We start from the raw sequence: 16063 nt of genomic DNA, 5'->3' as shown, positions 1-16063 counted from the left end.
ATGGTGTGGAAGGAAATGTTATGTTCGAAAAAAAAAGTCCTTAACACGATTCTTGTTGCTACACACTGCATGTTCCTAGCCACAGAAAAGATGCAGCGATAGGTAGGCTATTTTTCAATTGCTTTACATTAGCTTGATGTTTCAAGTCTTTTGTGTGTTTCTGAAGTTCACTTTTACCACAAAAGAGCTCAATATTACCATGTCTTACATAGCTTTGGTTCGATTCTCAACACGGACTGCAACTACCCGTTAAATTGTGTATCCGAAAGGCACTCTTTGTTAAACCTCGCTTATCACCGCTCATCTTAATAATATATATAACTTCACCGCGAAGCAAATGTTGCATTTCTCTCTTTCATCCTAACACAAAACAAAACTAACCACAGCTGTGACACGAAGGAGCTATTTCGAAAAGAAACAAGTTGTGCTTCATAGAGATGTGTACCAAATGATAGAAGTATAAAGTATTGTTTTCTTTCCTGTTTATTGATATCAGTTGGTGTTCTTAATGAGTTTACTCATTAGTTTAGAAAGAGTATATATGGAATTTGGACATATGTTGTACGTATTCTCCTGAGAATTGATGAGACCAGAAAAATTATAAGGACAGATGGAATAGGTTTAAGCGCATCTACGTGACTTTATCAAATATTTATTCTCCATAATGGTACCACGCGGAAAACTTGGTATAGGCCTATTTTTATCTTTGCCTCCCTCTGTTAGCTGTTTTATATCATATATATCGGATGGTTTTGATATTTCTTCTGATCATTAAAACAACAATGGTAAATGTGTGCGTGAAGAAATGCAAAAGCACAAGGTAACTTCCTATTTGTTTTGGAAACAACAAACCCATTTCACGTGTGCGAGAGAAATTGAGCACAGCGAGATCGGGTGTTTACTCACGGTCAGTTCGCAGCAGGAGTCCATGGTAAAAGATTTGGCTATCTCGAAAACACTCGCAAAAGCTTACAAATACAAAAGACTGCGCTTCAAAGAAAGTTTAGGCACAGATGTTTCAATTTTCTTTTAGCATCTTTCTTCAGCAAAAGAGTCGGTTCATTGTATTCGAAAAAGGGAAGGGAGAAAGGGTGAATTTATATTTTATGTGGGGGGTAACGTTGTAAGTAGTATAAACAATACATACCGCTTCCGACTCTGTACTGAAGCACTTCCTTTAGCGGTATATCACTAGATCTATCCTGACCCTCATCCCACCTCAAGTTGTAAAGTAGAAAGGGACAGAAGTATTCAACATGACTGCGCACTTGAGTTTCAGTTCACAACACTAAAACCAGTGAGCAAGTAAACAGTCTTTTGTAGGATCGTGTTTTACTTCTTGAATTTATTTTTGAACATTTCTGTGAATTCAACAACAGAACGCAGTAGAAATACGGACTAGTTTTTACTCCAACCATTACTTTCGCTCCAACCCAGGGATGCCACATTTATGATTTCGTACTAGATTTACTGATTTTACTATTGAACTAGTGATCTAGTACGTACTTTGGGTAAATAGGCACATTCTAGTGATTTTTTTTTGCATTTTTTTTCTGATGCAGACAAATGAGAAGGAAATGGTTCTTAAAATAAAAGGAAGAAGTGTATTGCAGTTCAAAACAAATGTAGAAACCTTAAATTATTTTTTCTTTTCCCTCTGACTGAATGAAATCCCTGCTGTGTAACGACCTTAGGTAAACAACGGCGATCTTTGGTCCGCTACCTCCTTTTGTTAGCCGACATGAGATGGGTTACTTTTTTTTCTGGAAGAAAGTGAAGAAATAATTATCCAGTACATTTACGTATTGTCAGGCACACAGGCGCAGTCTGTACTTGTTTCCTAACGAATTTTAGCAACATAACATAAATGAAACACCAGAAAATAGAGGCAGTACAAACGGAAATTTTCATCTGTGACACATTTGATGAGAAATATAGTTAGATGTCACGTGCAAGCACTCTAAACATGTCCTATCCTGTAATTCTATTCGTATGTTTATGTAGGTGAGATTGAGAAATCAAGAAACAATAATAACTGGTTTTCTTCCAGGGGAAAAATCTAAATGTGAAGGGGTGTTACACTGGGACTTTAATTGCGTCCTTTGTACAAGATTAACAAGTAATAGCATTTTTTAAAATTTATTTTAGTTCTTGGGGAGAGGAAGATGGAAGCGAACCCTCGTAAGGAAACATGAATACTATCCGCCACTGTTTGTTACATTACACAAAATAGTTTTATATATATATATATTGAGTTTTAGTCAGGGTTTTCATTCTGCAGGAGAGGGGGGGGGGATAGTAATACCTGACGAACATTTTCTATTCTCAGAGTGTTGCAATGATAGTATTTCCTCCATTATAACTTGGCCAAGCTAGTTGCATTATATGTAAGGATTAAGTTAGCCTAAAAAGCTTAAATTTCTATGGCTGTTTTACTCTGTACCCATGTTTCTCATTTTCGGTCTACGGGACTCTGTGTCCGGAAATTTTCGATGGCTTCCAAGTCGGAAAATAAGTGTATCAAAAGCATATATATTATATCTATGGTTATATGAGGTATGGATCTACAGTTTAAAGTGGGATACCGGTAACAACTTCATGAGCTTCCACCGTAAATCAAACCAGAGTCTCCCGCGATCAAGGCGTATGTGTTAACCATACAGCCACAAGGAAATTCACATAAGCACACACACATATATATTGTTGAGTTGATTTTGACTTTACCGTCTCTTTCAGCAGCGAGGATATATGAAATGTAGACCTACTGATTAACGTGGAATCCGAACTACATGAGCTCGCGCCGGGAATTGAACCCGAGTCTTCCACGGCAAAGACGCATACACTAGCCGCGGAGTTCACACACACACACACAGAATCAGAGTCCTCACACACCAAGGGTGAGAGCTGTGCCACTGAGTCACAGCGGCCACGGGGCTAGGTCGAGTCCACTTTACGTTCATAGTTTCTTAGTACATAAATGTTACGATTATGAAATAGATTTTCCTTAATGAGCTGCATAAAAACAAAAGCTTTCGAAATAAATTAAACAATTAGCTCGATTTGAGTGTGAACTTAGTTATATCAGAGTGTAAATACGGATACGCACCAAAGCTCGAAAACTTAATACACTATTTCTCCTATATAGTCAGCATGTATCAAGCAATCGTTCAGCTTTCATTTGAGAGGATGGAAATCGAAGGCCCCTGAACAACTATGTTACTAATGTGCGGAATGTATTTATCTTACAGTGAACTGCTTTGATGCCAAGTGGCCTAACTCCAAAATTGAAATTTTCCAGGAGTGAAAGTTGAAGTATCCATATCTCATGAACAATCCATATTTCTTTTATGTTGGGAACCATTACAAAAATCCTTTTAAAAAATACCTATTCATAGAAGTGAATGGTACTTATCTGTACTAGTTCTTGGCATTCAAGCAGTCCATTTATTGTAATACTAGCTTAATATACCCATTCTTCGCATGGGGGCTGTATTTGGAAGTCAACACCTGTGGAAGTATCACCATTCATTTCAGTGACCGCGAAAACTATGGATTTGACACTGGTATCAATCAATATGGGCTATTTATACATGTCTCGCTATTCCTCACCCGCTGACACCCGGCCCATATACAGTAGTTGCTGAATTTGCAAATGATCGCTGATGGAAGTGTCACCATTGATCTCAGCGACCGTGAAAACTATGGATTTGACACTAATGTCGATCAATTTGGATTACTTTTACTACATGTCTCGCTAAACGCCCCCCTGAGACCCCCTGGTTCCAATTTTGACAAAAACGCTTCGCCTTAGACTGGGACCTGGTCCAAGGTATCGGTGACCAAAATTTGGTAACTCTCGGTCAACTTGTCTGGTCCCCAGGTCGGTCCCAGTAAACGTCCCCCCCGAGACCCCCCTGGTTCGAAATTTAAAAAAAACGCTTCGTCTTGATCTGGGGCCTGGACTAAGGTACCCGTGACCAAATTTTGGGAACTCTCGGTCCACTCGTCTGGTCCCCAGGTCGCACAGACAGACAGACAAACACACAAACAAACTCTTTATTTTATTTATATTAGATAAGATATACTATGTAAAATAGTCTCGTATCATAATATGTGATGTACAACCGTAGCTCGTGATATGCTGCAATACATTAAAGCCTCAGAATAGTTGGGCAAGCGAATAATCCAAAATTTACGTAACCCTATTGCATTCATGGGAACGAAAACACAATAATTATAACTATGCTAAATTACTATAGACTACCAACAGCTCATTCAGAGAATTTATGAAGTTTTATACAATACTTTTATACAAACTAGATAATCAATTATTATTATTATTATCATTATATTTGCAGTACAACCAAATACAACGACATTAACTATTAGTTCTAATTAACTGAATTGAGCTGAAAATTAAATCTTGATCTTTAAAGATTAACTATTAATTTTATGCGTTCTGTACCTTTCTGAAGAATAAAAGCTGGAATTGGTTTCAAGGCTGTTTCTGAGTGAATACTTTCTTCAAAATAATATTAAAAATTATAGAAAGATTTTCGAGACATTCGAGTCGAGTCGAGATTTTTAAGAGCCGTCTCGACTCGACTCGTGTCTCGACTCGAAAATTCGAGTCGAGAAATACGTTTGTCTCGACTCGTCTCGAATTTTACAAAGTGTGTCTCGACTCGAATCTCGACTCGAATTCGAGTCGAGTCGAGTCGAGATTCGAGACATGTCTCGACTCGAGCGCATCCCTAGTTTGATCTCGCTATTGTTCTACAGAGGCGAGTCTGCCACTGAGTCATTATGGTTGCTTTCCCACGGTACCACACACAGAGTGAAATACTAAATGCGAACAATGGAAAGCAATACAAACGCAGACATATTTTAAGGTCATTCTTAGCTGTTTGGCATCCAATATGTAGGTCTAGTTCCTTGCACGGTCGTCATTGTATTCAATGACAATAATTAGCTACTGGATCACAAGTAACTTACAATCAGGGGCGGCGATTAGGGGGAGCAAGGGGACAGTTGCCCCCCATTTTTTGAAGTGACTTCTTAATGTTAAAAAAATGTTGTCATATAATATTTGCCGTTGCATGAGTACTTATTGGTTATTTGTCTTCCCGTAGAGTTAAGAAAGCTACAGAAATTGCTATTTAATTGCAATTCAAAGCAATTAATATATATTGCAATTGCGTATTTCTTTAAATGTAGCATATGCTTGTAGTATTTATTCTCTTTCATTTTTCTAAGTGTAATAATATACATTTAATAGCATGTATGGAATTAAAAATATAAGTTTTTCATTAATCCCCAGTTTCAATATAACTTCCACGAAACAAGCCTCGTTATTCATTACTGTGATAAATATTATCCTTTCTATTTATTTGTTTCGCAAATTTATTATTAAATAGTCTAATCAACAATTTTCGAAATAGAATTTTAAGATATTCATGAGCAACGAATCAAATCTCTTCTTACACTTTCGTTGTTTAAGAGTACAAAGGGTTAGTACCTACTTGTGTTGCTCTTGTCAATTTACTTAATAAAATATGAAATATAATATACGGTATTTTAACTGAAAAAGATAGTATCCTATTAGTTATACAACCTTTCGTCCAACAAAGTGTTAGAAACAACCAGGAAAACTGACATTGATATACAAATATTCAGATCATGTCTTGCCCCCTCCCACTTTTAACGTCGAATCGACGCCACTGCTTATAATAATCTAAAAGCTGTTGCATGTGACAGCATTAGAATGGCTCTTTATTTGTACTCATGGCTTCCATAAGAGGAATGGGTTGGTTGAATTGAACTTTAGCATGTCTTTCACTAGCAAGGCTATAAGAGACGTAGACTACATCTTAAAGTGGGATCTGAACCACATGAGCTTTTACCGGGAATTCAATACAGGCTTTCCGCGCCAAGAGCTGGTATGGTAACCACATAGCTGTGGGGAAGCTGTTTAAGAAATTGAGTATTAATGTTGTTATCGAAAAATGTATTATCAGGCTAAGTTACGTATTCATTATTACAGTAATTATGAACTTGAGAGTTTATTCGTTTATTCGTTTCCCACATTTAGCTGGAAGAAAATGGTGATGTTCACATTCTTCACATTACTCATGTCGAAGCAGATGACTGTGGTACTGTAGTTTGTACAGCAACAAATGAATCTGGTGAGGCTACGTGCTCAGCAGAACTTTCAGTGCTTTCCTCTTCTGAGTTGAATGGAATTCGAGAAGCTACCGTAAACAAGCAAGGCTTTGAGAAATGGAGAAGCGTGAACGGCGATCTTAATAAAGTGTGTCCTACTGCAGCCACCATCTTTCGAGGTCCTCATGACGTTACTGCTTTAAGAGGCGATAGTGTTACATTAAGAGCGCACTATACGGGTACACCAACTCCAACTGTTCAGTGGATGAAAGCGGTAAGTAAAAACACAATTTCTTTGTTTGTGTGTGGATAATAACAACTCTGCGACATCACCTTGGGAAAAGTTATAACAAAAAGAGTAAGAGATTATAACATGAAATTCTAAATAGCCTATGTATTTTTAATTTTTGTGAAATTAACATTAAGTGTTCATTAGTTTTGTTTCAAGAGAACGGAAGAAGAAAAAGATATTTCAAGTAGCTTTTATATATATTGCTACTTTCATTGATGAAATAAGCTATCTCCGAGAAACGTTGTTACGTACAAAATACGTTTAAAACATAAATAGTAATTAATTATTTTAAAAATAAAACTAGCTGAACCTGCGCGCTCTACACCGCATCATTCACATATGAGCATGATTCTCCTTGTCATTCCTTGTAACGTGTGCATGTCCCTCTCTAGACACAAGTGAAAGATGTTTTGATAAAAATCGACAAGGAGTACTATAAAGGAGAGATTTTTCGGTTATTTTTTCAATATCCCGCACCGTTTGCTAGATTTGAACCTACTTCTGGTTGGAGCTTCTGATCCTTGCATGAGCAGTGTTCTCTTTCTTCTTGCATGCAGTATGTAATAAACATTATACACACAATTGAAGACTCGCTGTAGAAACAAGGTAATTGCCACCTTGCAATAGTTTCATTTATTTTTTAAATACGTTTATAACGCAGTTAGTTTCATACTTCGTTATATGTTAGGTTATATTTCTAAGCAATAATATTCTCTAATTTTGTGACGCTTGGGCACAATTTACTATCTTTCGTCTCTACTGTTACATTAACCTTTTCTTTTGGAACTTACATTATTTTCTACAGCGAGTCTTCAATTAACTATAATGTCAGTAATACATGGTGTTCGTTGGGCAAAATACTAAAAAAAAAAAAAAAAAAAAAAATCTATATATATATATATATAATTTTCTAATACACCGTGTACATATGAAATAAAAGTTGTTGTTCTAAGGCCAATATCCTCTAAATTATTATTGTAATTTTTGTTTCAGGTACTTTCGAAAATTGAAGAATCGCGTGAATTTATTTATTTATTTATTTATTTATTTTATTTGTTTATTTATTTACAAACATGATTCTAGATACAGCTGAACGCCAGTTTACACTGGAATATCTAACAAATCTAAGAGATGATAATACAATATTAACAAAATAGCATGTAAGCGATAACAAGAGAGGTTGACAATAGCTGACCAAAGTTTATCCACTAAAATGACGTCGTACTGCAGAGTTATATGCAGCCTCAGAATTAAAGAAGTCAATGGGTGTATGAGACATTTCGTTGTATAGCTTAGGAAGCCTGTAGAACAGAGAACATTGAATTGTTGAAAGTCTAGGTCGTACTATATAAAAAAGGTATGTGTTACGTGTTTATTTGAAGGGAATTCGGAAATACAATTCTGAGAGTAGCGTTTCGGACCTGAGTTGACCATGTGAGAGTTTATACAGATATTTGAGGTCACTGATCTTATGACGAGTGTCAAGTAGTTGAATATTTAGTGTTTGTAACAGTTCATGTTTTGTCATCATACGTGTGCGAGATACTCTAGGGCATACTATTGCAAGGGAGAAGTTTAGAACTGAGTTTAGCCGGGATAGGTTTGTAGAAGCTGCCATTGTCCAGATAGTTGAACAATATTCCAATTTAGGTGAAATTATTGACTTGTAGAAAGTTAAGGAAGAAATGTTCCGTATTTCTGTTAATCTGTACAGAAGTCTTAGAAGATGCATCGAGTGCTTAGTGATAGTGTTTATATGTTCTGTGAAAGTTATTTGTGTATCAAAAGTAACTCCGAGATCATTATGACTCTTGTAATGGGCAAACCATTTATGTTGTATGAAGTGTGTACAATATTTTTCTTTAGTGATTTACTCTTATCGGATTTACTCTTAAAATGTTGTGGATTTACTCTTACCGAGATTAACTTTTAGCAGCCATGTGTTACACTAGGAGGAAAAATTATCAATGTCGTTTTGAAGTAGCTCAGAGTCTTCTATACTATTCACTTCTCTGAAGATTTTGCTGCCATCTGCAAATAATAGGATTATGTTGGAATTTGAGTTAAAGCAACTAGTCAGGTCATCCATGCACAATACGAATAATAGTGGTCGAAGTACGCTTCCTTGTGCTACTCCGGATGTTACAGGTAGAGGGTTAGAAATCAATCCCGCCAAGACGACTCTCTGGGTGCGACCTTGCAAGTAGCAAGTAGCTATTCAACAAAGATAAGAGTAGCCCATGAACATAGAATCTATTGGAGATTTTTTAAGTTAGTTAAGAATGGTTAATGGAATCGATGGCACTAGATAAATCAAAATAGATGGTGTCAAGTTGTGAATAGTTACAAACACTATTTACAGCATGATTTTAGTGTGAATAACTCCGAAGGTAAGAAAACCACATTAATGTTTGTTTAATAAGTCAAACAAATGCATTTATTTGAGTGATGTTTTTTCTATCGACTTCAGAAATGAAATCTTTGAGTTTTACGTCCCACGGATATTCCGCTTAGGCTAAAGGAGATCTATCGACTTCAAGCAATTGGTACTAAAGTAGCCATTGTCTAAAAATCGAGTTATCCGAGACATAGTAGCACAAAATTTTCCTCGTTGAAAGGAGTCTCAATTTTTAAAAATTCGGGAATAAGTAATTATTTTTTTTTTAATTTCCAGCCATGTAATTAATTCGTTAAAACATTAATGATGATGTAAATCAATTGAAACTTTTTGTTAGTTTTCTATAGTAGTATTTGTAGCTACATCTTACAGTTTTTACTAGTCTAATAAGTGAAAGAAACAATTAACTAGTAATATAAGGTCAGCATTCGAAATCTCAAGTATTTTGGATTTATTTATTTATTTTTTATGAGGCCATAATTTATTGTTTTATTTTCCTATTTAAACAAAGAGAATTTAACTTTCTATACAACTATGATTAAGGAAGGTAACATAAGTACTATACGTACATGTTGATATTGTTAGCATTTTCAATAACAAAGAGGTTAAAAACCGTTACATATTCGATTCAAATCCGATTTTGTGTTAATACTCGAATAAATAAAAATTAAAATTGTGTAGAACAAGATAACTTCATAACTCAGAATAGAGAGTAAGTGCATCTTCCACATCTTTGGAAGTAGCATCAGAGATATCACGGAGTTGACAAAACTTAGTTTACAAACTTTTCAATCCAAAGTGTTCATAAATTTTGGTTTATTTCAAGTAAAAAATTTCTTCCATTTTAGAAGAAGGGAAGGAACTTAAAATGCTAACCGCATTACTTCGCTGTATTGCTAAGCTAATACACTGAAATGAAAATTGTGCCCTTCTCGGGTCTCCAGTCTTGAGAATTAATTTCGACCCAATACCTTTAGGAATTCCGTAGCTTCCTGGCTAAAGACTCCCATGGTTCCAGTAGCAAAGGCGATGAACACATGATCTTTTTTTTTTTTAATTTGGAATATTTCGTGTGTTTTCGCTTACAGACTGTCAACAGAATTTTCTGTCTGTTTGAATGTTGAAGCTAAATGAGAAGGTACAAATGTGCCAGCACATGTGACGTCCAATACCAGTCGGTGCCTTATTTTCCAAAGGGTTAATGTTACTCCATCTGGTCGTTGTGAGGTGCTAGGTAGCCAGAGCCGAAACTACTGTTTACCTAAGAACACCAACACAAAATAAATAAAAAAATAAAGGAGAGTGGCTGGGAATATTTTAATTAACTGAAATATTTTCATAGAATGCAAATACAAATTATGAAAAGATTTATTCCCTCTTGGAGATAAGTTTCTCTCCTGTAAGGGCCGCCACTCCCTTATGAAGTCGGTAGAGCAATATTATTTATGTTTTGTGGAACAGCAGATCTCAGGGCAATCTGCATAACAGCCATGCTCAAAGATGCTACAATAGTGAGTTAGTTATATATTTCAAATAAGGTTAAAAAAAAAAAAATTAACTTTTTAATTCTACAGGTAGCAGCCTGTATTTGAGCTCACTATCTCATGGCTGTTATTTGTTTCCTTGGGCAGAATTCTCTCTGAGCCCCATACAGAGAGGTGGTCAAACATACACAATCAAGGGGAAATTGCCTCCTTGAATCACACTCCTGAAAACAAGCATATCATTAGCACAGGTACTCACCATACAGCAAATTGAATAGACAGTTGTTCTGGTAAGAGCTGGCAGTTTTATTTTCCACAATGGAATCAGGAACATAAAATAGGATGGATGTGTTGATATCCAAACTTCAATACACTAATAATTATCACCATTTCGTAGTGCACTACACACACACTTTTTAGAAATATAGATATACTTGATAATTTTAACACACTATTTCATGATTATAAAAATAACAAAAGCAGAAGGTAGGATAAACCTGAAGTTATAAAGGTCTGTCTGACCTTTCAAAAAAGAAAAAAAAAAAAATATATATATATATAGAGATATTTACAACATTCTTTTATCTCCTCATAATTTTGAGTTTCTTGTCTCTAACAGTTTTTAGAGGAGAGAGGTATTCCACTGAAACATATTTCAAGATATGTGTATATAAATACACAGATTGAAGATAAAAATAAACACAATTTAATATACTGGTTCACTGTTCCGCTATTTACTCGCTGTTCACAAGTTCTATGTTGTATGACACAGTGTCCTCCTAGATTCCCATTCCACTGAAATGTAAAATGTTCTGTAGGAGATATGGTAAGCTGGATTTCACACGTTCAATGAAGGAACTTTAGTAGCTCCTATAACCAAGCAAAATATAATTACTGGAACCTTGTACTAAATGTCCAAGGACAGGCACAGCTTAGAGACGTTACTGGCCTAGGTTTTATATCTCTAACTGAGATATCGTAAAGTATGTATTTTTTCCATGTTTGAAAAACTGGGTTTTCCCAAATTAAAATTGGGAGGTGCGATGAGTTCCAAACTATGTGGTCTCTATTGAGCGTCCATAGCACTCAGAGAATGAACAATTATAAACTGATGATTTCAAATTTATTCTTCCATTGTCAATATATGTAATAAGCACCACTGATGACAAACTGCAGATATGTGTAGGTCTTACACATTTTAGTAATATGATTATATCTTCATATATAAAAAAAAACTAAGTTCTACGCACTCGCGTATTCAGTTGTTCACAGGACAAATCCAGGGGAGCCGGAAAACAACTTGCTCACACCTCGTCCCGGGTATTGAACACTCTGTAAGAGAAGTCAGGTGACTTCCTTCGAACCGAAAAACTATATGTTGTTGCTTCACGAATCTGACTTGAACTACCCCGTTCTCTCAGGAAAACGAGTATATGTTTCTGGTAAAAACAAGGAAACGAAGAAACTCGCTTCCTCAAACAACCTTTGACAAAAGGTTCTCTGCCCTGAGGCGATTTGCGTGTGGTCCGACCTGCACAATGCACTTGTTCAGCTACCATCCGTAGCCAAATTCACCCTTTCTTGGCTGACACATGCTGCCCCCACTCTGAGGAACGGCCAACACTGAACTTTTTGCTCACAGCAGAAACTATGAAAGTTTTTCGCACACTTTTGTTTTTCTTCACTCGTTACATACAAATAAAATTTTGAAACATATGATATTATACATCAAAATAAAGGTAAACATACAAAGAATACATATTTATACAATTTATGAACTGTCATCTCTCTCAGAAGCAGCAGTACACCCAATTTCCGTGGCTGTCGTTCAAAACTGTCTGCTACTAATGCAGCCATGTTTTCTTGGAGAGAGATTGAAGGAAACATCTTTGTTAATTATTTATATTTCACAAATACAAGATCCAAGTGTCTTGTTCGATAAGGGAAACACGCTGATAAAATAAATCAGAATTTTGTGCGGTATTTCCAAGAACGTGTATAGCTTAGTACGTAAATATTAATATTAAACACAGAAAATAAGTCAAATCAGAGTATACATTTTCAAATTGGTGTTGCATGTCGGGAACTAACTAAAAGGCTCGCTGGCCAGGTTACTGGTCTCTGGTGAGAAAGGGGGGGAGGAAATGACGCTTGAACTCGGTGCATTGGAAATCACACCTATTGAAAACTAAAATTTCGCATGGAGAAGCGAAAAAGTTTATGGCTTTTGAAACAATACAAACGCTCTGTTTCAACACACTGTATCAAACTCAGTGTAGATTCACCAAGGAAGTTCGTGGGTTACTTCCTGTGTATAAAATACTTATTTGGTTCCTATTCTAGTACTTTCTTTCCATGTAGAGTTGAGAGAGACCTCACATCTAGAAGTCTAGGCGACAGCAAGTCGGGAAAGAAAAAAAAACTTCTCTCAGCGCTAGCTCTCTTCCAAGCGTTCTGAAAACTCATGTATGATTCCTATAGAATCTTCTCATTTCCTATTTAATTAATCCTTCATCTCTGCTTTTAATATCATTCCTTCCATCATCCCCTGTAAACTATACATTATGCAACGACGCAGTAATTAATGCAACCCATTAATACACTATATAATGCCTATAAATGAAATAAACACAAATGAAATAAATACAATATAATACAATATTATATTAATATTTACGTACTATGCTGGTGTTTCACACTTCATTACTAATAAATCAAAATAATACTGAAATAATATGCACAGAATATGCTAATGTTAAGCAAATAATTATACCACAAAATTCATTATATTTACATATAAATATGCAAATGTGCCCCTCATCTGCATTTCGATATGCAGATGATGGAGAAGGGCATCGGCCTTCTACAGTAATTTCCCCCCTATGATTCTAGGTGCTGTACTTTCTAGTACAGGACGTAGATCATACGGAGGGCACATTTTCGTTCCTGAAATATTATAGGTTCACAATACATCCAAGGTTAAAAAAAAACAAAGTTAAACACACAGTAAACATAATAAATGAAAATCAATACACAAAAGCTAAATAAAGAGAATTCAGAGTTCCCTGAGTTACATAAACATAAATGACATAAGTTCCCAATACATACACTTACACTAATACACTAGTTCACTGAAATATACACTAACACTAACACTATATACACAGGTTGTCAAATCCGGTTAAGTGATGCTTTTATATGTGTGATCTGTTTCCTCTCTATTCTTCTTCTTCTTCAGAGGTAGTTGGAACAACGGATGGAGAACTTCTGAGTTTTCATGCTGGAACGTCTATTAGATTGTAGTTGCCAATGAAGGAATGCAGTTACTTTACGTTCTGTGGTGTTCTATTATCCAACACCAGCTTCACTTTCTCCGGATCTCTATGGATACCGGATTGAGACAGATGGAGTCCAAGTATGTGCAAAGATTTTCTGGCGAAATTGCACTTTTTCAGCCTGAGAGTTAGGCCGCCCGTAGTGAGTAAATCCAACACTCTGTCGAGGTGTACTAAGTGATCATCGAAGCTCCTGTCGGCTAGAATTAAATCATCTACATAAGCGCCGCAGTACTCTCTAGCTTCTGATCCAATCAGCATATCTAATGCTCTTACGCAAGAAGCAAGGCTCTGTTTTGTCCCAAACGGAAGTTTTTGAAAAACATACGAAATGCCTTCATGTAGGAACCCAAGATATTTCTGGTCACTTTCTTTCACTTTAATCTGTAAAAACATCTCGGTTGCATCTACGCAACTGAACCAAGAGTTGTCGCAAATATCTTGGAGAACAGATAGGGGTGGCATAGGTCTGTCGGAGAGATCCCCTGAAATTTTGGCCAGAGCTCTTCCATCTATACAAACTCGAATACGTCCGTCACTCTTCGGCGTCACTACCAGAGGGTTTATATAAGCTGTAGGCATCTTCTTAATCACACCCCAGGCTTCCCAACGCGAAATTTCATTCGATACTAAATTCCTGAATTTCTTTGGGTAAGGATACAATTTAGTTTTTATGGGACGTTCGTCCGTTACTCCAACCTCGTGCTCGTAGTTAGCTATGCAACCTGGCTTGATATCAAAAAGCGCCTGGTGCTTTAAAAGAACAGCTTTCAAGTTTTCTCTTTGGGAGGCTGAGAGATCTGAGTAGTTCGCGACAAAATCTTCTATATCGGAATGGGAGGCACGTGTGTTCACTTTCAACCACTCTTCTGGTGGGAATACATGAACTGCCATTTCTTGGGCACTTGGGAATCTACCATCATCCAAGTTCGGGGCACGAGCTGCCTTTTCTCTGCAGGTCTTATGCTCATTCTGTGCGCTAACCCGTATGGCCTTCCGTCTTTCGTCTGACGGGAAAAAATTACACTCAAAAGTATCTAACTCCTCTATGAAACTATATGGTTTCTCGCACTCACCATTCAATTCTAAACAACGAACTACTAGATCCTCAGTCTCGCAATCTACTGATCTAAATTTCACTTCTACATCATGAGGATGTTTGAGATGTAGAAGGCCGGTGTCATAGTCTAACACGGCACGAGATTCTGTAAAGAAGTTGGAACCTAAAATCAAAGATCTGTTCAGACCTGAAATAATGATGCCTAATGTATGAAATTCCTTCCCATGTATCTGAATGACTAACAGCGTCTGGCCTATGATCGTCGCTGATTTACTTCCGAAAGCCGACGTAACCCGTATATTCTTAGCACTCAAAAATGCGGGTGTGGGGTGGCTATTTGAGACGGAGTCCCAAATTTCTTTAGAAATGGCGGAGCAAGTAGCCCCTGTATCTAATAAAGAATTAACTTCCTTTCCAAACAAAAGTACATTAATCTCTGGCAGTGAGATGACGTTATTACTTGGTAGTTCTTCATTACTTGAATCAAATAAATTCTTAAAAATGCCATTGTCCTCTTCATATACAGCCCTATCTAAATCGATGTGTTCTCCAGTCCTACTTAACAAGGTTAACTTATTTTTGAACATGCCTTCACTGAAATGCTTCTTTGTCTTAATTTCTAAACAAATTTTTCAATTTTCTTCTTCTTTTCCTTCTACATTTTCAAAAATTTCCTTAACTGCGGTTTCACATGAATTTTCATATAAATGTCTATTTTTTACATTTTCTTCTAAATGACGCACATACTTGGAATTTTCATTTGTCAACTCAGATGTACTCGTATTCTCCATAGCCATCTTACCGTTGTTCCAAGCACATGCGGACAATCCTCATTCTCTGGGAGCAGAAGAAGAGGATTGATTACTCCTGGTAATGTTTTGGTTCTGGCTGGTAGGAGGAGGCGCCCGGTCATAGTGTTCCAACAGCTGGATTTCCTGGTCCTCGTGACGGAAGGAATTTCCCTGTGGTCTGTCCGTTTGGCGCATCCCTCCCCTCCTACCGCGGGCTCCACGAACGTTCTTGTTGTGAGAGGAGTGGGAGTTCCCCCCACGTGACCAGCCAGACGACCCACTTCCGCTGCTCTGGTGGCGAGGCGGGGATCGCTGGTGGTTGTTTTGATTCGTGTTTTGATGTCTCTTTCTCTGGTAAGGACGCTGGTTTTCTCTCGTTCTATTCTTTTTACGAGCAGCGTGCTTACCACTGTGGCCAGAGGGGTTATTGTCCTCGTTTTCCATGCTCACTTGGAGCATGTTTACCCCTTTCCTCTGGTTACCCTGGAAAAACTGGTCGCGATTCGTCATCGACGACTGCAGTTCCTGTACTAGATTTAAA

General features: G+C 36.8%; 1 protein-coding gene across 4 annotated transcripts in view; it reads left to right on the top strand.

Annotated features, from left to right (window-relative positions):
- LOC145674687 (uncharacterized) overlaps nucleotides 1-16063 on the top strand; it is a 1315729-nt gene that overhangs the window by 1200131 nt on the left and 99535 nt on the right. For all 4 annotated transcript variants that reach the window (XM_081744920.1, XM_081744917.1, XM_081744916.1 and 1 more), the window contains one exon: nucleotides 6092-6436. In XM_081744920.1, the coding sequence (XP_081601046.1) occupies nucleotides 6092-6436 (345 nt within the window). The remainder of the gene's footprint in view (nucleotides 1-6091; nucleotides 6437-16063) is intronic.

Source organism: Thermobia domestica, chromosome 17 (assembly GCF_964235325.1).
Source record: "Thermobia domestica chromosome 17, izTheDome1.hap1.1, whole genome shotgun sequence".
NCBI classification, from domain to species: domain Eukaryota; kingdom Metazoa; phylum Arthropoda; class Insecta; order Zygentoma; family Lepismatidae; genus Thermobia; species Thermobia domestica.
This window is presented reverse-complemented; position numbering and strand designations above follow the sequence as displayed.